General features: G+C 41.3%; 2 protein-coding genes across 3 annotated transcripts in view; one reads left to right on the top strand and one right to left on the bottom strand.

Annotated features, from left to right (window-relative positions):
* Positions 1-9,692, bottom strand: part of ece1 (endothelin converting enzyme 1) — a 42,560-nt gene extending 32,868 nt beyond the window's left edge. The window contains exon 1 of the mRNA XM_049586889.1: positions 9,542-9,692. The gene's annotated coding sequence lies outside the window, so the exon portion shown is untranslated. The remainder of the gene's footprint in view (positions 1-9,541) is intronic.
* A 4,668-nt stretch (positions 9,693-14,360) lies between these two features.
* The window catches only part of alpl (alkaline phosphatase, biomineralization associated), a 28,844-nt gene continuing 20,648 nt past the window's right edge, over positions 14,361-22,556 (top strand). Inside the window, exons 1-2 of one of the 2 annotated variants that reach the window (XM_049586891.1) lie at positions 14,361-14,464; positions 21,876-22,041. In XM_049586891.1, the coding sequence (XP_049442848.1) occupies positions 21,969-22,041 (73 nt within the window). In that variant the 5' untranslated portion in view covers positions 14,361-14,464; positions 21,876-21,968. Of the gene's footprint in view, positions 14,527-21,875; positions 22,042-22,556 lie in introns of both variants that reach the window. The other variant, XM_049586890.1, reaches the window with a different exon arrangement.

The raw sequence follows: 22,556 nt of genomic DNA, 5'->3' as shown, positions 1-22,556 counted from the left end.
CACATTCAAATTTGGCCCCTCCTATCAGGCTCAACTCTTCCAGGTGTACGGAGCCCGCTCACAAAAACATCAAAATATAGTTAAAGGGCAGGAGCTCTGCAAACAGAGTCACCACCCCACATGAGTAGAAACCCATAGGTGATGATTAAGCAGGATTTCATTTGTATATGTCTATATTTTGTTTTGTTTGAAAATTCTTCAGATCCTACCTTTAAAAAGCCAAAATGAAATCCATTTGAAGCTAATGTGTAACTTTAACAGGCATTTAAGAAGTGGAACAAAATCAGTTTTAAGCGTGGGACTTAACAGGAATACTAAAAGCTTGGAACTTGCTATTTAAATACAGATCTTTTAATACAGAACTAAAATGAGACAAGAACTTAAAGAAGTTTTTCATTGCTGGAAAAAAGATCTTTTCAGTTGTCTATGTGGTAGAAAGATGCAAATACTTTCAAATTTGGTGCTATATGACCGGAGAAAACAGAGGAAAACAACTGTGCCATTTGCTTTTGCTCAAAGGGTCATATTTGGACAAGAGGGTGGAGCTATGGATGAGCAAGGTCTAAGCCCACAATGTGTATTCAGCCTGTTTATTATTTGTTTAGACTACACACCCTAATTCAACCTCCTTACAGTTGTCATAAATGTTGAAATTAGCTACAGAGACCACACAGTTTTTGTACCAGGCTGTAAACATGTTTATTTCTGCTGTAAAGTTGGGCATTTTAACATGGGTGTTGAAGGGGACTGAACGGCTCCTGGAGCCAGCCTCAGTTTTTAACACTTCTGTGTTGGCTTCATTTTTCAGCCCCACAGGTTGCTGCTTGGACATAATGCGAGCTTGTCTGTTTTTTCCCCACTGGAAACAATATAGCAGCCGACTGGTAACAATCGATCATGAATTACGGTTAAATGGTAAGCTAAAACACGCTTCTGAAAACATTTGAAGCGAGAAATCGGCAACACAGTAACAGAATCTTGGTTTATATTTGACCAATATTGCGTGTTTGAGGGAGAAAGTGGGTGGGTCTGTCTCCTGATCTGTCTCTATACTCTTTGTGTCCGTAGTGGCATACGAAAATGTGGAAGTACAAACTGTAGTTCGAGCAACAGTCCTAGAGCCTGTGAAATTATGCTGGATGACACAATATACGTCAGATTTGGATTGGATGATGAGGAAGTAGGAATGTGGGGCCGTATTCACAAACATTCTAGGAACTCTCAGAGAGCTTCTAACTTTGCCTAAAACTTTAATGAGTTCTAGCTTAGTCAGATTTAGGAAAGCTCTCAGAACAACTTTTACCTTAGTGAGGAGGTATGGTTGACTTCGTTGCTAGGTATGATGCATTCTTTTAACAGATGTGATTGGCTGTCAGAGACAAGCCCTTTTGTGAGCCAGCAAGGTGTGGACACCCAGTGGACATGAAATGAACTGCATCACAATATGTGTGATCACTGCTGATGGAAGGTTGAGACAGACCTAAGTCGCGTTGCATAGTTCCAGATTTCCAAATATCTTGGTGTTGTGCTCATTTTTATTTCTGGCTTTTCAGCGTTGGGTTGGAAATGTTGTGCATATCCCTAATGACATCAACTGCACATATTATCCCTGCAGGATCGAATCTGTAGCATTTCATTTCCTCACATTTTCCTCACATTTAATTTCCTCGTCATCCAGCGTTTGGAGAATATTTCTCCGACCTCTCTGTCTTTCTGCCATTTCTTCGCTGCTTAAGAAAGTCTTAATCCTCTTCAAAGTCCTCCTCTCTACTCCTAACAGTGTTTCACCTCATGAGCTCTTTTAAGGTCTAAGATGCTGTGTAAATAACTTTTATCTTTACAAGGAACTAGTCTTGACTAGGGGAAATTCTAGGAAAACATTACAATGCTAAGAATTTTCTTAGAACTGCATCACTGGGAGAAATTCTTTGTACGAGGAGGCTTGATGAATACGGCCCCTAGGCGCTGATAAAATGGAGGAAAGTTTACCACAGTTTATTTACACATACTGCCAATATGATACAGAGCTGGTTGAAAATCAGCAAAGTATTTCTTTAATCTGAGAGGTTAATAATGTTACCTGGTGCTGTTAAAGGTTTGGTCACATAGTAGTGTTTTTAAAGGTAAACCTGATCTGTATTTTGACTGTGATCAGCTCATGACAGCAAAAATCTTACAACAAGATCACATACCTGTCATTTATTTGGTCAAATGTTAATGTAACGCTTGTACACAGAGGTCCTGCAGCAGAAACAGGAGGAACTACAGAAGCTTATTTACATCTGATTTTCCTACACTACAGTACGCACACTGTAAAGAGGGCAATGATTAACCTCAGCTGTCTGACAGCCTGACAGAGACACAGCTCACTCCAGAGTGGTTGCTCAACACGACATGACACACTACAGACTCTATCAGCACAATCAGTCTCTGTCCTTCTGGACGTTCACCTTCATGCTCTGGCTTCCAGCTTTTCATGTTAACATCCATCCACTGAGCACAAGACAAACCAGCGGCTAAATATAAATGTTTACTTGATGAAGCCAGATAAGATATTCTTGTAAACACAACCAGAAGGCGCTCCAGTGGTGGATCCATGCTTTATTTTATTTCCCGCTTGATTCGCGTAAACACGTCACAACAGAAAACTCATGTTCCCACCACAAGCATTCCAGGGAATTGCAGCCAAACCAGATTCCTGTTAACTAGCGAACAATATGCCACAAATCAGCCCGAGTAGTCCCCAGAGGAGGGAGCTGAGGTCGGCCTTCCCTTCACTCTAAAACAAATAAAATCATACAAACTCTCCCTGTGTTGTTAGTGTGCTTTTAAAACCCTGTTAAACCCAGCACCCGCCCAGCCAAGTCACATTATCGGCTTATAAAAGGACTGTTGGGACAAAAAATGGAGGACGCAAAGTGATGAGAGATGCAGCGAGACAGACAGGGAGGGGGGAGGGGGAGACGTAAGAGGACACCCATTGTTTTTAGGACACTTTCAATTACATAAATGGCTTCAAATGACCTATAGCTGCAAGCAAAAGAGCCTAATGGGGGTATCGATGTTTTCCTCTCTGCAGACACACACACACACTGCATTTGATTTCCATCAATATTTAACCTGCAACTCATGAGAGGATTACAGCTGTTCCACTGAACTGATTTTTACCTCACAGAAGTACATCAAAAACATCCCTGACTGAATCATGTGGTCTGCTTCAGGGTCTACACGACGCAGAGCAACAAGTGTCGGTATCCACTGGCACACTCCAGTGTTGTTGTCGCACACACACATTCCTCGGCATACAATCATTGTTGTTGAACACTTTCCTGGCATTGGGGTCTGCGCAGATGTGCTTGCACATGTTGCCACACAGATTGACCCCCCGAGCCAAATCTCTGCGTTGGGGATAAAAAACAGCCTTCTCTTTCCTGTTACTGATATTTGGTGACTAATATCAGCCATTCCTTTTGTGGAGTTTGTACCTGAGTCATGATTTCCTCCTCTTTATCCTGATCCACATCATCCTGAAACTAGGAATTACATATAAACACTTAAAAATCTGACATCATCGGCATGCTGTAACCTGCTGTAATGGAAGCTGTGTCGGATAACATCTGTAAAATGACTGAGGAGACCCTGCTGATGTCCTCACGCTGTGGAAGTCACGCTAAGTGGCAACTGGGAGCCATTTGGAAGTCCAAATGATGCAAGTCTCATAATAATAGTCTTTGGTCAAGGTCAGTTTGCTTGCAAGTCTCCCGTTGTGTCCCACGGGGCGTGAAGATGTCTTCCCAAAGACAAGCCGCCAGCACGAGGGGTCACAATCCCACGATTCCTGGAAATGACGCGAGGCCGTGGCCTTTGAGTGAGGCCGTAAACCACAATCATGCGTCAGTAATTCGTCACTGATCCTGCAAACCAGACGATTATTTGTAGTGCAGGGGCATTCCTCCAAGAATAACTGGAGTGTGTTTGTGTGTGGGATTGGGTGCTGCACGTACTGCAGTGTACAGTGGTTGACAAGTTTGTTCTGAACAGAAGAATGAGAACCGGACAAGGATTTAAAGAGGGAAAAAAAAAGAACAGTCTAAAGTCATGACGCTGATGAGATGGAAGTGGAAGGAAGGAGGTTACAGGTGATTTACAGGCATGTTTGACGTAAGCTGGCAGTAAACACATTTTTGCATCTGAGGAAAGGTGGCTCAGTTAACCACCATGTAAGCCCGTCAGATGCAGGGGCTAGATGTGGTTTTAGACCACAGAGGCACAGTAATTAAAGACCACATGCCAAAAACAATCTAAGTGACAATCTAAGCCTCATACTCTGCGTGACAACTTAGTTAACCTCTGTGATTGGAGCAATGTTTCCGCTGAAATACAACTTCTGCTATTCAGTGCTGTAACTTCTCTTTCACACGGAGGTGACACGGACATCAACTACAGCAAAACTAAACTTCCTCTATGGGGCTTAAAACTGGCGTAGGCAGTTTGATTTTGACATCAATGGGCAAAAATCTCACAATAAACTTTGAGTATATTATAATTTAAGTGGCCTGAGAGGACACTAGACTTGTGCACCTCTGCTTGGCTCTGTTTTCAGGGTTTAGAAAATCTAGCTCGTGACAAGAGACTTTGGCCAATCACAGGTCATTTTCAGAGGAATAATAAATAATGTCGCTTGATGCCTTTGGAGCTGGAGTTATGTGCAATCCTGTTTTGTGTAGTATGTGTTTTTATGTTTTAATGGTGTACGCTTCATTCCTTCTGGACTGTTATTGTAAGGCAGCAAATTTGTGCAGCTCCTGAGTGCAAGACGATTTTCCCTAAGGGGACAATAAAGTATATCATATCGTATCGCATCGTATCGTATCTCATTGAAATCAACTGTTACTACACTACTACACTGAAGAAGACTTTCTGTCGAAACGTCTGTGTTTCTGGTAACGCCACCCAAGTCAATTTATTAAATTTACCAAAAGGACATTTGTGAGTGCTGGCTTCTTTTTTTTTTACTAATGTCAATCGCTGCTCATAAACTGCGGTCAAACTGTCAAACTAGGCAGTAGGCCTGCACACTATCAAGGTATGATTTTGAATATTGTCAAAAACAAGATGCTGATATTTCAATCAAACTGATACAGAGATGCTGTACTGAGGCAATGTATTGTAGTGCACAGCATACGCCACCAGAGGTCAGTCTCTAATGGAGGAACAGGCAGCTGAACTGAGAAAGATGGCGACTGCAAATGGTGGGAAACGTTACAGGACTAGGAAAAAAGGAATATGCCTCTGCCCCCGTTTTAGATATAACTAATGTTATATTTAAGTTAGTTTATATTTAAGTTATATTACTTATTCTCCTTAAAACAAAAGCAGTTTCTTAGCGACATGATTTTATTCGAAACATCAACTCCGTTCAGCCCACTAATGTCTCGGTTTCCACCAGGAAAACATGCGTCATCAGGTTCTCCGGTGAGAGTTGAGTTTGTTTCCTATCTATGCAATATTCTGTGGGCCATACATATTTAAACACAACAATACTTGTTAAAGATGGTGAACCAGCTGCTGCGTTAAAACAGTCAAGCAAAAACGACCCTCTGCATTGCCTATTTCTCCCCTAAAATGTTTTTTTGCACACACTTTAGTGTACTGTTAAGCTGCAAATAAGAAAGTTTGCTCAGATCGGTGGGCGGTGCTTCATTTGGCTTGACTGTTTTCAACATGGAAGGCCCATTCGTTAATAGACCCATGCAGCTGTGTCACAAATTCTCTCGATTTACAGCTAAACAGTACACTAAAATATGTTTCTGAAAATATCTGAGGCGAGACATAGGCGATGCAGTAAGAGAATCTTGATTCATATTTGATCAGCGCTGCCTAGTTTGACAGTTTGATCGCAGTTCACAAGCTGTGACTGACAGCTGCATTAGAGACTCCTCGTCCCTGATTGGCTGGTTTCGTCAGTCTTGTAAACGCCATTAGAAGCACTAGGAGGAGGCAGAGCTACATGATTTTTTTAATCCACGGATTATCTGCCTCGTATACTACTGTCACAATATAGTGACAGCTATAAAAATAAGTTGCTTACTGTAGCTTTAAAGCAGTCACTTAACCTTTTTTGTGGCTCTTAAAGGAGAAGAGTTAGGTTGGGAAAACATTCCAGAAATACCACGCTGCCGAATATAAACATGACCACACTTTTTACTACAACAAGATCAAGCAGGCACAGTTCAAACAGTTTCATCTGATCCGACACAATCTAACCTGAAAGTAAACTGGCTGCACACACTGCAGCTGTGTTATGAGGTTGTTTCCTGCAGTGGCACGGGCTGCCGTGCAGTGTCCTTGACCTGCATGTGAGGTCTTGACCCTGTGCAATGTCCAGTATGTGCCTGTGTGTGTAAGTTTACTGAACATTCACATATCAGATGCAGCAGACAAACAAATAAGGATGACGACTCAACATTAAGACATTCATAAACACAGCAGCTTCAGCTCTTTATCTTTGGTGTTTAGTCCTTGCTGTGTTTCTGCCTGAAGGCCACAGATAAGACAAAGTTGTCTCAGGCTCTAGCTCCTGACCTCTGACGTCAGGACAGCAGTGGAAATGTCTTTCTTTTCACAGCACAGAGACATTTCCTCTACTGAAAACACCCTGATAATGAAGTGTTAACCAAAAAAAGCTACTTTCCTAGGCAATCAGCTTTTCCACGCTCTGCTGTGGGATTGTTTGACTAAGCGGAGGGACTTTTAGCAGAATCATAACACTTTAGGTTTATTTTTAGTCGTGCATGTGCAGCGTTGTTCTGAAAAAAAAAAAAAAATAAAGAGCTTGCATTTTCTCTCACATGGTTATTAACATGCCGGCTGCGGCCCTGAAATTCTTCAGATTCCTGGCTGACGAAGGAGTCATTCTTCTGTGCACGTTTCAGGTATTCTGACGTATGTGCGATGATCAAATATCACCAAGTCGGGTCTTGTGTCACCATCGTGCACTGTCTGCTGCAAGTAGCTCAAGTCTTATATTCAATCTGCTCCAGTGGGTGCTCCAGTAAATAAATGTGGATTTTAAAAGTTCCGTCTTCTGACTTTTTTACACATAAGGTCAGGATTAAAGGAGTGGCACATGGAAGCTTGCTCACAATTGAGATTTTGAGCCAAGGCACGGACAGATAACAAGAGATTACCTGTTCCTGCTGTTGTTATGACGCCCTGCAGCCCTCTCACGATCACACCTAGGTAATGAGTAACTGCAGAGTAAACCAAGGTCCCCTGGTGCAACACATCCAGGGCTGTTTAATATTATTAAATCTATCGATCACTCAGGCGTTAGCTTGTACAATTAATGATCCATGCCCCTCATATTTTATGCCTGCGCAGTAAAATAAGGTCCCCTAAAGCAACGGAATAATAATCAGCCTACAGGTTTGAATTTGTAGCACCATATTTTGTCATATTTTATTGCCTCATGAATGAGAACAGCACATAAAAAAGCAGAACTAGTCCTTGATTAAAAGGGAGAAACAATGATATAGAGAGATAAGACGCAAAATGTGCCTGTGATAACAAGAGACTTCTTATCCAGCTGATTTTAACGTTATGCAATATATATTTTGGCGATAAACAGGCTCTGAGAGACACTTCACCCACAAAATGACCATTTGTAAATCAATTAGTCGTGCCATGTTACCATGAATTTGTGAAGAAAACTGTTTTTCTTGCATGCCTCCATGGAAAACAGTAAACATACTGAGTAACTGATTGATCAAGAGCAAACTATATCAAAACATCCGTAACAAACTCATACACAACTCGTGCACTGTAATCTAAGTCTCATTTATCCAGTCGTATGATCAGTACTTCCTCAACACACACATTATCATTAAAAAAAAATTGGTATTTTAGTCTGGCTTTGAAGAAAGCATCGATAAGTTTCACTTTTTAAGCTTTAAAAAGTAAGGTTTCAGTGAAAATGTATGTTTGAGAACCACTGAACATACGACTGGACAAATGAGACTTGGATTATACTAGTCAGATACAGGTGTTTTTGGCATACTTTAGGCGCATTGTGTTAATTCCATCTTGTGAAGGGCTCATTGCATGACTCTAAAGACCTGTGACACAACACGTTGGTCTTTTTAATCTGCACTGCCACGTAAAATGAAGAAATTTTCATTTTTGCACAATCTCTACAGTGTGCCTTGGATTGTTTTTGAAGGAGACTTGAATTGTATTTGTTTTGGCTGAGAATATACGTTAAGTTTTCAGTCGATACCAGTCAATATGTTCGCCATTTTCTGTGGACGCATGCAAGAAAAACAAACTTTTCTTCATAAATTCAGGGCAACATGAGTAATTAAAATACAAATGGTCATTTTGCAGGTGAATTATTCCTTTAATAAGCTGCAGCATCTTTGCCTGTATTTCAAAATCTGTTTTCTAATTTAACTGCATTTATCTCCTCTTCCTGTAAAACACTCGGCAACTTCTGTTTTTAAACTGCCACACAAATTACGTTTTTTCTCTCTTGGTACCATATTTTTCCCGCCCTTACATCTGATCATCTGATTAACAAGATGATCCCTCATTATTGGTTTTGTGTCACCAAGCGTGACACTTAACTTAAGCAGAACACTGAAAATTTACATCTGCCATTTATTTTCCAAGTGTCTGTTTAAATACAGTTTTAACTGATGATCTCTTTCATGTTGTTGCTTAACAGCCTGCTCTCCAAGACCCCAGATGATGAACGACCTCGTGAGAATCCAAGCTAACATTTAGACAGTGAAAGTAAATATTACTTTTATACCACTGCGGCCATTAAATCATGCAAAACAAACATGCGACTGCATTGTGGCTGCACACTAATTTTGGTGTGTTGGATGTGGTTTTGGTTGCAGCTGGTGGATTTATTCGGCATAGAGGCTAAACTGTGATACAGGCCACTGAAAAATATTTAAATATTAGTGTGTCAGGGGTCATTTTAAGTTTTGACTCAGTTAAAGTGTGCTGAGTGTATGTGAAGCTCAGATGAGGAACCTGATGTGTGTAAAAATCAGTTGCAGTGGAAGTGGAAAGGATTGTGAAACAAGGATGTGAGGAAAAAGTTAGAGGATGCTTGAAAAAGAGTAGCAACAAGTCTTATAATTACAACTCAATGTATAGCAGCAAAACCTTTAGGTCCCTGTGGGAATATTAAACTGATTTCAGAGTAGATTTAAACACACTGCAGCTGTGGTTAAGTCACTAAACTTCAAGCAAGGTCAAATAAACAGCAAACGACACACACTCTGTGGTTAAATAATGAATATAATATCAGAAATACATTTGTTTACTCCTAAGTTTCTATCGGAAACATTTACTGTCATGTCAACAACCGCACACAAGCCTGCAGTGATCAGCTCCAGCGTTAAACTGAGCGCGTGTGATGTTGTGTCACGCCTCAGAAAGATGAAATCATCTATTTAACCTTTTAATTATTGTACTTTAATATGTGTGTGTGTGTGTGTGTGTGGGTGAGCAGAGGACATGTTCTTACCCTGCTGTCGAATGGTCCGCCGCCACTCTCCGTGACTCCGGTGTGTTGTCTGACCGGGGACAGTGAGGGAGCCTCAGCTGCAACGACCAAAGACACTGAGCCTCTCTGTCAAGATAGTTCACATCCCTCTGAAAGTTTGTCCGCAGCTCCGCTACCCCGGAAATCAGCGCGCACCCGCCTGAGGGTTTCTAAGACGAAGAGAAAACAGTGTAAATGACAGGCTGTGTTTACGAGCTAAGGTTTCAGAGAGGATATCCTGTGGTTTAAGTGTGATAAACATATCAAGTGTGACAGCACGAGCAGCCTGTCTTATTAACTTGAAGCTGCCTGACTATAAGGTCAGATACCTACATTTATGATGGTCTATTTTAAGGCTGTAGCACCTAAGTGAGAATGCTCTGCCTGCAGCTCTATGATTTGCTGACTCTGTGGTTACTTTAGAATTAGAAGACAGCTACAGACACACACCGGTTTACCGGAAATGGAGGAAAAATCGATATATATTTTTGCGTGTCATTTGTGTCTTTTCATGTGTGTCATTTTTTGTTATATGAATTTTTTATGAATTGTTGCAAACACAAATTAAACTTCAGGACAGCACATAACACAGCAGAACTAGTCCTTGACTAAAAGGTAAAAGTGATGATACAGAGAAATAAGACAACAACAACAGACAACAACAGACTTCTTACCCAGCTGATTTTGAGGTGAGGCAATGTATAGTTTGGCGATAAATTGGCTTTAAAGGAATATTTGACCCACAAAATGACTATTTGTATATCAGTTAGTCATGTCATGTTACCTTGAATTCCTTAAGAAAACATTTTCACATTAAAAAAGCATTTTCACAAACAAAAAGCAGATAGCATACATAAATTGCACTGAGCGTACTTTGAGCAAATTAAACTCTAGGTAGCCTAACTTACTAGAATAATATAATCGCTTGCTTTTTCAGTCTACTACATACATTTTGCTGCTGCAAAAAAAAGGCTGAAGTGAGATGAAGAGACTGAAAACTTTATCCCATTAGATAGAACAGATGTTGACAAGGTTTTCTTTGGGGGATATAATTTACAGTTGAAAAAAAGGTGATAAATCACAATATGTTTTATCGCAATACTCAGCATATCGCAACATATTTGTTGGAGCTATAATAAAGTTTTTGTTTGTTTATTTTATCCTTATCTAAATAAGGAATGGAATCCAGGAATGAATCCTAAAACCTGGAAATGACCCTTGCAGCCTTATTGTGGTGGCAATGTTAAAGTCATGCAACCGTATAAAGGCCGTTAAACACTAGCTAGCTAACAGTTGTCTAGCTAACAGTAGGCTACATAAAGACCGTTAACCACTAGCTAGCTAACAGTTGTTTAGCCAACAGTAGGCTACATAAAGAGCATTAACCACTAGCCAGCTAACAGTTAGCTAGCTAACAGTAGGCTACATAAAGACCGTTAACCACTAGCTAGCTAACAGTTGTTTAGCCAACAGTAGGCTACATAAAGACCGTTAACCACTAGCTAGCTAACAGTTAGCTAGCTAACAGTAGGCTACATAAAGACCGTTACCACTAGCAAGCTAACAGTTAGCTAGCTAACAGTAGGCTACATAAAGACCGTTAACCACTAGCTAGCTAACAGTTAGCTAGCTAACAGTAGGCTACATAAAGACCGTTAACCACTAGCTAGTTAACAGTTGTCTAGCTAACAGTAGGCTACATAAAGCCCGTTACCACTAGCAAGCTAACAGTTAGCTAGCTAACAGTAGGCTACATAAAGACTGTTAACCACTAGCTTGTTAACAGTTGTCTAGCTAATAGTAGACTATATAAAGACATTAACCACTAGCTAGCTAACAGTTGTCTAGCAAACAGTAGGCTATATAAAGACATTAACCACTAGCTAGCTAACAGTTAGCTAGCTGACAGTTAGCTAGCTAGTTCAGGGTTACCACAGGTCCTCGAGATCCTGATAAGTTTGTGAATTTGAGGGAGAAACATTTTAGACCTTGGACATTTTTGAAAATAGACGACATGGCAAAGGTCATTTCAAGTACTTAGATTTGTAAAAAAAATTTTTTACAAGAATAGATATCGCTCAGCTTACACAATATATTTTATACAATATACAATATATATTGCTGAGCAGCGTCAATTACTTGAGCTTCTGTAAAGCCTGCCAGTTCTCATAAAAATTCTCAGTGTTACAACAGTAGTTAACCTTGATCTGTTTCTCAAACTATGCCAGGTTGGGTTCTTGAATTTGAGGGAATTTGGCCTGGTAAGCCATTGAAAACTCCTTGAATTTTAAGTTTAAGAAGGTGTGAGAACCCTGCTAAATTTCATCTTCCATCAAGCAGTAATGTGTCTGTATTTTTACAGCACCTCACAATGGTATCAGCAATTACTGTCATTATAATCTTAAAACAAACCGAACCTCCCAGCAGAATAATATGGTCTGTACAGGGGGGAAAGCAGAAGCTCCACTGTGCTTAGTGAAAGCTCCCTCCAGGCTTTACTGGATCTGCTTCTGCCAGCTGTAAATATTGATTTTCCAGGCAGGAAGACCATTAAATACTCTGAAAGAACATAGGATGAGTTGGGTCTAAATGTGGGGTTTACACATTAAAAAATCAATCCTGTTGGATCTTAAAAGGACGAGGCTACAGTGGGTTAAATGTTCCATTACTGGCCAGACCAACACAAATGCTACGCTATGCTATATATTAATGGTTGTTTGGTGAATTCCAAGCTAATTATGGTCAGCTATGGGGTTTGAAATATGTGGAGGAAAAAATCAATTAAATAAAGAAAAAAGGGGAGTTGTAACCCATATTATGAATGAGGCTGGCTCACATACAGTATAAGCCTGCTGAGCTGCCACAGTGACATCCACAGGAGGCCATAGGAAACAGCAAGGAGCCTACAATGTATAATCAGTTTAATAGTCAGTCCATAATTCAAAGGCTATACCTGTTGAATATAGGATTTAACAAAAAATTAGCTTGTAGAATTATTATTCTACCATTAACTACAGGCTTATTAGGTCTAATACAAAACTGACCACAGTTTATTTGGAGGCTTTATCTATTTGTTTTTGTTTGTTTTAGGTGCTAGTTGTTTCAATAGTTAGCAGGGGTGGAAAGTATCTAAGTAGACTAAAGGCCGGTGATACTCAACTTGTGGCTCTTGGGCCAAATCTGGCCCGCAATTGCTTTATACTGGGATTTTTTTTGTTCTTTGAATGTATATAATGTGACAGAGTGCATAAAAAAGCAATAAAAAGAGCTTTTTTTTCCTACCCTCCCTCCCACCAAAAAGAAAAGTCCTAGGGAGGATTTCCCTTGATCCCCCAAGCCCTGAATGTCCTCACATCCTAGCAACACCCCGGCATACACCTGACCTGTGCAGGGCTGCTGCGACTGGACTTGCCTCTTGACAAAGATGAGCAAGGACAGTAGACATCAGAAGGTTGAAAAACAGGTAGGCTAATACACTTTTTATATATACTGATAAATATTATTTGTTGTTTATCACCTGAGTTTTGAGAATTTTAAACCAGTGATTCCCAACTGGTCCAGCCACGGGGTCCAGATTACTCCTGAGTCATTAGTTCAAGGTGCACACAGTTTAATACATTCAGTGTCATACTTGTGCTTGGCCATGTTATCGAGCTAGTTTGCTGTCTCTGTTAACTAGCTGTCAGTCACTCACTCACTCTACAGCAGGAAACAACAACTCTAAATAAAAGGTCTTGGCTGGAAATTTAATGTACATTAAAATAAAATGAGTTTGTTTTTTTTTACAAACTTGACATGATTGCAAGTCACTTGTGGTCCATTCACCATGGGCCTGTGACCCACTTTTGGACTGTAACCCACCAGTTGGGAACCACTATTTTAAAGGGCCATATTGTGACAAGCACTGCAAACAACATTTGGCCATAAATGCCGTGGTTTGTGTCATTGGTTTATGATATATAGCTTGTTGTTTAGTTTTGTTGTTTTTTTTTTTTTTACAGACAATTAATTCCTGAGGGGAAATTGTGATTCGTTACAGTCGTTCGGATGCAAAGAAAGAAACAAATTATAAGACATGAGAGTAAGAGTATGAAATAGAAGTATGTAAATATAAAGCAATAAAATAAAACAAAATAAAATAAAAATGTACATTAAAAAAATAGAATATGCATTATGCTACAGTGTTTAAAAGTAATATTTAAAATATAAAAATAGAAAATATCATCACTGTGAGGCTGTAAGTGTGAATTTTAACTACAATATATACATCAGTAGAATAAACAAGAATAAAGTAAACATAAGAAATATGTAATTATGTGCATGATAAAGACCTATACTGAAATATATACTGAATAATTTCGTTTTCAGTGTCTTTTTTAAAATGACAAAAAACATTTAATGAATAAATAATTTCCCTGCATATAATGCAGTTAAAATTCATTAAAACTCTGTATACAAAATACATGAGTGACAATAATCTAATATTGTCGTATATAATATTATAACACTGACAGGGCCATTCTCCTGCATAAATACTTTTATTTTTAACATGCTACATGTTTCTGATTACACCTCTTTACTTTAACTACGGTTTTGAACGCAGAGCTTGTTTTTATGACGGAGTATTTTTAAATTGTGGTATTCCCACTGTCATTTCCCACAGTTATAATTATGGAGCTCTGTCCTTGAAGCGATGCCTCGGTCGTCCGACAGGCGGCGCCCTCGGTCCATATCCCCCCTCAGCAGCAGCAGCATGGCAGCGTTATTTCTAAGCTTTTTCTTTTTTCTGTTTTTTTCCTCCCTCGTGGGATACAGACCGCTATTCTCAGACCCCCAGAGCCGGAGCCGAACAACTGTGGCCTTATAAAACGGACTGAAAGCACCGACAAGGACGCACATTTCAAGGTGAAACACTGAATGAACTGCACGCACATTTTGGATGTAGATTTCTACTCCGGTCACTTACAGTAAGTAAAACATTGGAACTTTTTGGGGGCGATTTTACGCATATAACAGGTTGATTTTGGAGGAAACGCGCGGTCGAAGTGTGGGCTGAAATTTTGCTTACAGGTTGTTATTTGTGCAGCTTTCCTCTCTGTGTCTGCTCCAGATATTGCTGCCAGTCCATCCCTGATCCGGAGCAATGTCAAATAATCCACTCTGGGCTTTAAAGGGAGTTTTTGATGAACTGTTGCACCGAGTCTGGCTCTGTTTATATCCGTTTCCACTTGGATTAAGTGGTGCCACTCGACAGGCTGCACTAGTACAGCTTTAATTAATTTATTCATTCAAGTCATGCAGGATTTCGTGTTTTGTAATTTTTATAGCAACCTGCTCAGTTATTTGGACAGTTAGGGATTGTGTAAGCGCTTGCAATGGAGTCATGGGATTCCCTGCACATACTCCTGATCCCTTTTCCTGTGGGATATGTGTAGGAGGGTGCAGTAAAATTCAATTCAGATTATTTTCTGAGGACGTCATCTGTGCTGTTGACAGCTGAGACAGATTAAATATGTAAAATACACATAAATTAGATACAAAGCTAAGGTTAAAACACATGGAGTAAAAGCCAGGGGCAGTAACAGTGCCATTATTTTATATTTATCTTATTTTGGGTGGTTTAATGACAGAATCGTAGATGTGACATGGATTTATGCACACATATTTTAGTAGTTTGTTGGCCATGAATAAGTTTGGGACGCCTTTTTTCAACCTATGAAGTTTTGCCACTAATAAAAATCTGTTATATTAATTGTATTTAGCCAAATAATCACACATGACAAATGAAATCTTTACTCAAACAGGCTGGGGGTGGGGGGGTGGGGGATAAATAAGTTAGATGTCCTCCCTTTTGTGTGAAAATCACTAATAAAAATCTGTTTTATTATCTTTTTTTGGCCAAATAATCACATATGACGAATTAAATCTCTATTCAAGTAGGCTAGGAGGAAGAATAAATAAGATAAATGAGTCAGATGTCCTTCCTTTTTGTGTGAAAATCACCAATAAAAAACAGTTTTATCATCTTTATTTAGTCAAATAATCACACAGGACAAATGAAATCTTCACTCAAATAGGCTAAGGGGGAGAGACAAGGAGATGCAAAAGTCAGATGTCCCCCCCTCTCTGTGTGAAATCAGGTTTAAATGTTAGTTATTCTGTGTGCACACAAGAGGTTGGAGGAGGCAGCCTGGTGTGAGAAGCAAACCAAGTTGCCCATTTAAAATTTGGCAACCGTGTTTAGTGTCCTAGCCAGTCAGGGTGAACAGAGGAGATAACACAATCTTGTCTGAGGAGCAGGGACAACACGCCTAAGAGCAGACTTTTGATAAAATATTTGGAGGCGAGCCTCTTATCTATCAGCCCCTCCACTCCTGAGCATAATTAGCAGCCTAATCCCCGCTGTAGAGCCGCTACCTGCTGGAGTGACATGTTTTAGTGCCGGCTTGACTCGCCTCGGGCTCAGGAGGGAGCTCAGCTGAACTTAATAGGTGTTGGGAAATTTCGCCCATTTGACACCGGCTGGGTAAATTGGAGTGGCTGATAAAGGCTCGGTGACATCATGATTGAAGTGGGACTTCACGTGATACTGACCACCGTCCTGTCTGGCATCCTGCTGGTGGCCGTGGTGGCGGTGCTTTGCTTCTTTTGCTGCAGACTGGCTGGTTCATTGCCGCTGGGCGGACCTGGCAAATTCTAATGGCAGGTGACGACTACCTGTGGCCTGATGCATTTGCGGAACTGTCAAAGCAACTGGCTTGGAGTACGTCATTCTGTATGAATACTCTACCTTTTGATTTCATCCATTGACTCCTGCAGGGTCGGTGCTGTTGGTTCAGACTTGTCTGTTTCTCAGAAAACCAGTTGCAGCTGGCACAGTTACCAGTCAGAGCAAGCTTTTGGAAGTGTTGACAAGATGATCTTTGCAAGCTAAATGTTATAACAGCCAATAAAGAAGGGTGGAGTCCATGGTGTGTGAACAGGACATGATGACAGGCCAAAGCTTGTTGGGAAACACAACTAACAAAACAGAAGGAAGGATGTATTGGCCTACTTATTTCACAATTTTGAGGGACGGTATTGGAGATGTTTGCACGCAGCCTTGTCCATACAGAACAAAGAAGTTCAGATTTATTTACTCAAGACCACAAGTCATGATGTGGAGTTCAAACATGGAACAAGACAGCAATACAAAGGTAAACAACCAGAACAGATCAGTAGCACAAACTGAGTCATAAAAAGAGGGGCTGAACATTACTCTGTCGGCAAACATAAATTTAAACATAGACTGGCAGGTACATCTTCCTGTTCACCACAGTGTTTTTACATTCAAACGAAACATACTCAGAAGCACTTTGTTAGATTTGCACAGGTAAGATTTTTGTAGTAGAAGTATCGTTTTCTTCTCATGGGTGAATGTATCCAGTCAATCAGTCGCTGTTAATCGGCTTTGTTATGGCCCTTAAACCTCTCAGTGCTATGGAGCTCAATCCCATTAAAATGACCTTGACTATAAGCACAGAGAAGAAAGGAGGAGGGTGTGAATAATTACAGATGAAAGGCTGACTTGCCAGGACCCATAAGGGCCCCTGTTGTGACTACTTACATTCACAGCGAGGCCTCCAGCTTAACTTCACCGAGCTCTCCTTTTGTTTCCGCTGCAAAGCCCGATAGGCTTGATACTTTTTTTTTTTAATACAAGGTCCAGGTTCAACAACACACAAATCATCTTTCATCAACACAGCTTTGATGGCATGAAAACAGACTGACCGTTGTTTGCAGTCTCCTGCCTTGTTTGATCTGTAGAGAAGGGAGCAAGAAATAGTAGCACTTCTCTTCGTAATTTCTGTTAGGGTCCCACTAAGCAAAAAAGTAGGGATAGTAGGGTCGGTGTCGGCTGATATTCACCTTGTTAACTGCCATCGGCCTATCGGCAAACAAGATGACATTGACTGATGGCAGTGGCCGAGGTTTTTCTGTTGTGTCACTTCAATTCTGTGCAGGTTAAAAAGCAGGGCTCCTGACTTAAGTCCCCGGGACACAAATTTGTGTCTCATAGGATAGGAAAAGCATGACTTGCCACCCTCCCCCTCTGATTGGCTAGTACTCTGTGCCTCTGTTGGTTGGGTTGGCTAAAGGTGCTTCTCAAAGTCAAGAAGGATCCTCAGGAGCTGCACACAAGCTGCATTTTTGCGCTCTCAAATTCATTGTTTTCAATGTAGACATGTTGCAGGCGCGCTCAAACTCCAGAGTGACAACATCACTGCATGCACGTTACCAAGCACGTGTTTTTTAGGATGCAATGGATGCCCCCCGAGATAAACAGAGTTCAACTTTTTGAACCCAGCAGCGCGCACGGCATGTCATGTGTTGAGGAACAACTAATCACAACCGCCAAACATCTTTCCCTTCTTTCATAAATATCAGTCTGTGGTAAATATGGAGAAGTTGATCATGTTAGTGCAGGGCTACCCAGAGCTTTACATCTGTCCCACAGACGATAGGCCTACACACTTATGAACAGCGCCCATTCTCTGAACCCACTGGCTGTATTCGCCGTCTGACTTCCGGCAGACGGCGATACAGCCTCTGGGGGCAGACCCCCGATTTTTTGGCATTCCGGTTTGATTTGGGCGGAGGAGGCGAATTTCCGTTTCCGACTTCCGTTTATATATAAGTAAATATGCTGAACCATTGCGATGGATTCAGAGTTTGCAGTGACGCCAATTATGTTCCGCCTCGTTAGTTCACCACACGGACCGTTTAACCTGGCAACAACTGCAGTCGGCTCAAACGTGGTTAGTCAATATCGTGGACTACAAACAGCCTACAACCGGAAACCAGGGCTCTTCCGCTCTTCTTCCGGAGGCAAGATCTCCGGGGTTTGCCTACAGACTCTACATTCACCGAATGTAGAGTCTGTATATAGAGACTAAACAGCGCCTGGAAGAAGATCAGCTCTGCACTCAGGATTTTAGGTAAATAAGCTTTGAGGTTGGAGGAGGCAGCCTGGTGTAAGAAGCAAACCAAGTTGCCCATTTAAAATTTGGCAACCGTGTTACTGTCCTAGCCAGTCAGGGTGAACAGAGGAGATAACACAATCTTGTCTGAGGAGCAGGGACAACACGCCTAAGAGCAGACTTTTGATAAAATATTTGGAGGCGAGCCTCTTATCTATCAGCTCCTCCACTCCTGAGCATAATTAGCAGCCTAATCCCCGCTGTAGAGCTGCTACCTGCTGGAGTGACATGTTTTAGTGCCGGCTCGACTCGCCTCGGGCTCAGGAGGGAGCTCAGCTGAACTTAATAGGTGTTGGGAAATTTTGCCCGTTTGACACCGACTAGGTAAATTGGAGTGGCTGATAAAGGCTCGGTGACATCATGATTGAAGTGGGACTTCACGTGATACTGACCACTGTCCTGTCTGGCATCCTGCTGGTGGCCGTGGTGGCGGTGCTTTGCTTCTTTTGCTGCAGACTGGCTGTATTCGCCGTCTGACTTCCGGCAGACGGCGATACAGCCTCTGGGGGCAGACCCCCGATTTTTTGGCATTCCGGTTTGATTTGGGCGGAGGAGGCGAATTTCCGTTTCCGACTTCCGTTTATAGAAAAGTAAATATGCTGAACCATTGCGATGGATTCAGAGTTTGCAGTGACGCCAATTATGTTCCGCCTCGTTAGTTCACCACACGGACCATTTAACCTGGCAACAACTGCAGTCGGCTCAAACGTGGTTAGTCAATATCATGTGGACTACAAACAGCCTACAACCGGAAACCAGGGCTCTTCCGCTCTTCCTCCGGAGGCAAGATCTCTGGGGTTTGCCTGCAGACTCTACATTCACTGAATGTAGAGTATGTATATAGAGACTAAACAGCGCCTGGAAGAAGATCAGCTCTGCACTCAGGATTTTAGGTAAATAAGCTTTGATACAGTGCTTGCTAAGATTGCTTAGCAACCTCAGACGCAACCTGCCACTGCGCTCTTGAAAGCTGGCACAGAAAGGATACAAAAGTAGTGCCCAGCACCGACCTCTCGTTTTCCATGTGATTAAAGGCATGTGTACGGTCCCTTAAATGGCTGAAAATCAAGGAGGCTACATCATCAAATTCTGCCGAAGGACTGTTCCAGTGTCAAGGATCCTTCGAATTTAGAGATATTCAAGCATGCATGTGTGCATCCTCAGCAGGTACCCACAATTCTTTGAGCACGATTTGCCGGAATTGAAGGTGGGGCCTGTTGAATAAGGCACACCCAGGCACTCGCTGGGTGCCTGGGTGTCTGTTCCAATGTGTGTTCACTCAATGCTAGGAAGGAGTCATGCCTAGGCACTGTAGGACTCGTCCTATCAAGGAAGCATCCTTGACTTTGAGAAGCAAAGGATTAAGCAAGACGAGTGAGATTGGTTCAAGCCCTCAGGAACAATGTCGAGCTTTGGAGACAATTTTTACAATGTGGCCAAACCTGGATTACAACTTCCTGGTCAGTCACGTGATGTCATGGGGTCAAGAAAGACTCTCTCCCGTAGACTTATATTGGGAAAGAGACGTCCGAAAATTAGTGGATTAATTTTTTTTTTCTCAAGTGTTTCAACCCCTGCGAAATGACTCGTTTCACTATCATTACTATATATATTTGATCCATTGGGTCCGATAACATTTTGAAAGTCTAAAAGAGCCATTTAATTTAATCTTTTTATCCACATTCAAGTTAGCGGAGTGCTAAACTGGAAGTTAGCTGCTCAGCTAATGTAAAGTCTCTAATGGGCGCTCTCTTTGAGCCCCATAATGCTGTATAGATCGAGGTAATTTCAAACTGCAGAAATTGAGTTTTTTTGGCTTCATGCGCCACAGAGTAATTTTCATAGGAATGAATGGGAGCCCTAAACCTAACTCATCCATGGATGAGTTAGGTTTAGGGTAAGAATGTCGGGGTAAACCAGTCAGAGGCATATAACGGAAGAGCAGGGTGGGCCATGCCTTTGCATATTAACGTCCTGGGGATGTGAATTTGTTCTTTGGGCTGATCAACCTGGGGTGCCTTTGTGATGAAAGGGCACAGTAAACTCACTATCGACACTTCAGGGGACACACCCTATTGTTTGCCTGATAATGCTACATTGTGAACAATGAATCTCGGTTGACATCTGTAAGAGAAGAGCTAGTAAACGTTAGCTGTTAGCCACCTGTGGCCACAACTAACTGCAAACAGAGGTTGCATTGAGTTACATTATGATGAGTTCAAGTAATTCAGTAAAAATGAGCACTGGGTTTTTTGTTGGGAAACTTTAATAAATACAGTGGAAGGACACATTTGTTCATGTTCTCACAGCAATATACAGTACACATTAGGGAGGAAATTATGGTATATTATACAAAGTAAAAAGGCTTTTTAGGCAGTTATTTTTTTAAAACTGTGAAAGAAGGTTATTTTTAGGCAGGGATGCTCAGATTGCTTTGCTTGGGGGCCACTCCTGCAAAATAACAGGAAGCCAGGGGTCAATCGCAGCAGCCCCAAAAATGAACGCAGGGGCATTCCTAGGTTTTTAGGACACTGGGAGCTTAGCCAAGACCTCTGCCACCCAGCACCCTGTTGGGGGCTAGATTCTGCCCATGGGTCGTATATTTAGTATCACTGTTATAGCGGCTAAGTCTAAACTTATAGCCACTGAGGGGCTGCACCGTGACCGACCACTGCTCTTCAGTGAAAACAAAGAGTCCATTTCTTCTCCTTCTTTGATGCATAATTTATTCATCACCACTGTAGTCTTGAATGAAACTTGTAAACATTCATCGAATCCGTGTCCATAAACCAAGTTTCACCAACACATAGAGCACCATACAGCTGTTTCAGAAATTTGTAGGATTGAATTCATTCAAAGATAGTTTAACGAAGGACTACATAACTTTAAAACTGTTATTTTCTTACATTGAAGATTTCTTTGTTTCCCTGCCACAAAAAGGGGAATACATAACAACAAAAACAAGATAAACAACAACAATAAAACCCATCAGTATCGGCTATTGGCCAAATTGTTATGTTAAACACTGGTGTCTGCATCGGCCCAGAATTCCACAATCAGTGCATCCCTACAATGAACCAATACTCTGGTGGAGTTGACTGTTTTGGTCACTTCCAGTACAAAGAGCGGATATTTTAAGGAGTACAGCATGAGCAAGAAGTGATGTTTGCCTCAAACATGTTGTGCTTATTGAAATCATCAGAGTAAACACACATTAAGCCAGTGTGTCACAGTCTGTGTGTGACAAGATGACACACATTTAATTTCTACTGTGTGTGCTCCTCTGCTCTCTCTAGCTGTGAGGCGACAGCAGACAGGCTTCCTCAGCTTCTCAAAGTGGCATGTTAAGGCTGTCTGGAGTTACGCGTCAGCCGCACTGAGACGACAACATGAAGGTGACAGCCCTGCTCATCGTTTGCTCCTGTCTGATGTCGGGGAGTTTGGGGAAGCCACTATTCCCTGGTAAGTTACCGTGTTGTTAGTCAGTCACTCCAACAAAAAAAAAAGCATCAGGAGATGTTCAGCACACACTGGATGAGTTCCAGGTTTGTAGGGGAATGTTTGAACCTTTTAAGGAAGTTTGTGTATCAAAACAGATTTCCTGTTCTTCTATAAAGAAAAAAAACCCACTGGATATTTTTCCGCGGTAGAAGTTTCGGTGGTGCCAAGAAAATTACAGGAATATATTGTTTATTTTTTGTTGAAGACCACCCTGCTGCTCCCTAGGAAATAGATGTGTGTTTGTCCTGTAACTCCTGCTGTCACATTTTATATGAAGAGGTAAACCTAGACATAAAACATGTAATACAAGTTCTCAAAATGTGAAATTGTTTGTTGCTTTTAGATGATCTGAGTGATCTGGTGACACTTAGCTGCAATGATTTGTCCATTAACTGATTGACAGAAAAGGTATATGCAATTATTTTGATGTTTGAAATATTTGTCATTTTTAAGCAGAAATACCAAAACATTTGGCT

Source organism: Epinephelus fuscoguttatus, linkage group LG1 (genome assembly GCF_011397635.1).
Source record: "Epinephelus fuscoguttatus linkage group LG1, E.fuscoguttatus.final_Chr_v1".
Lineage (NCBI taxonomy): Eukaryota > Metazoa > Chordata > Actinopteri > Perciformes > Serranidae > Epinephelus > Epinephelus fuscoguttatus.
This window is presented reverse-complemented; position numbering and strand designations above follow the sequence as displayed.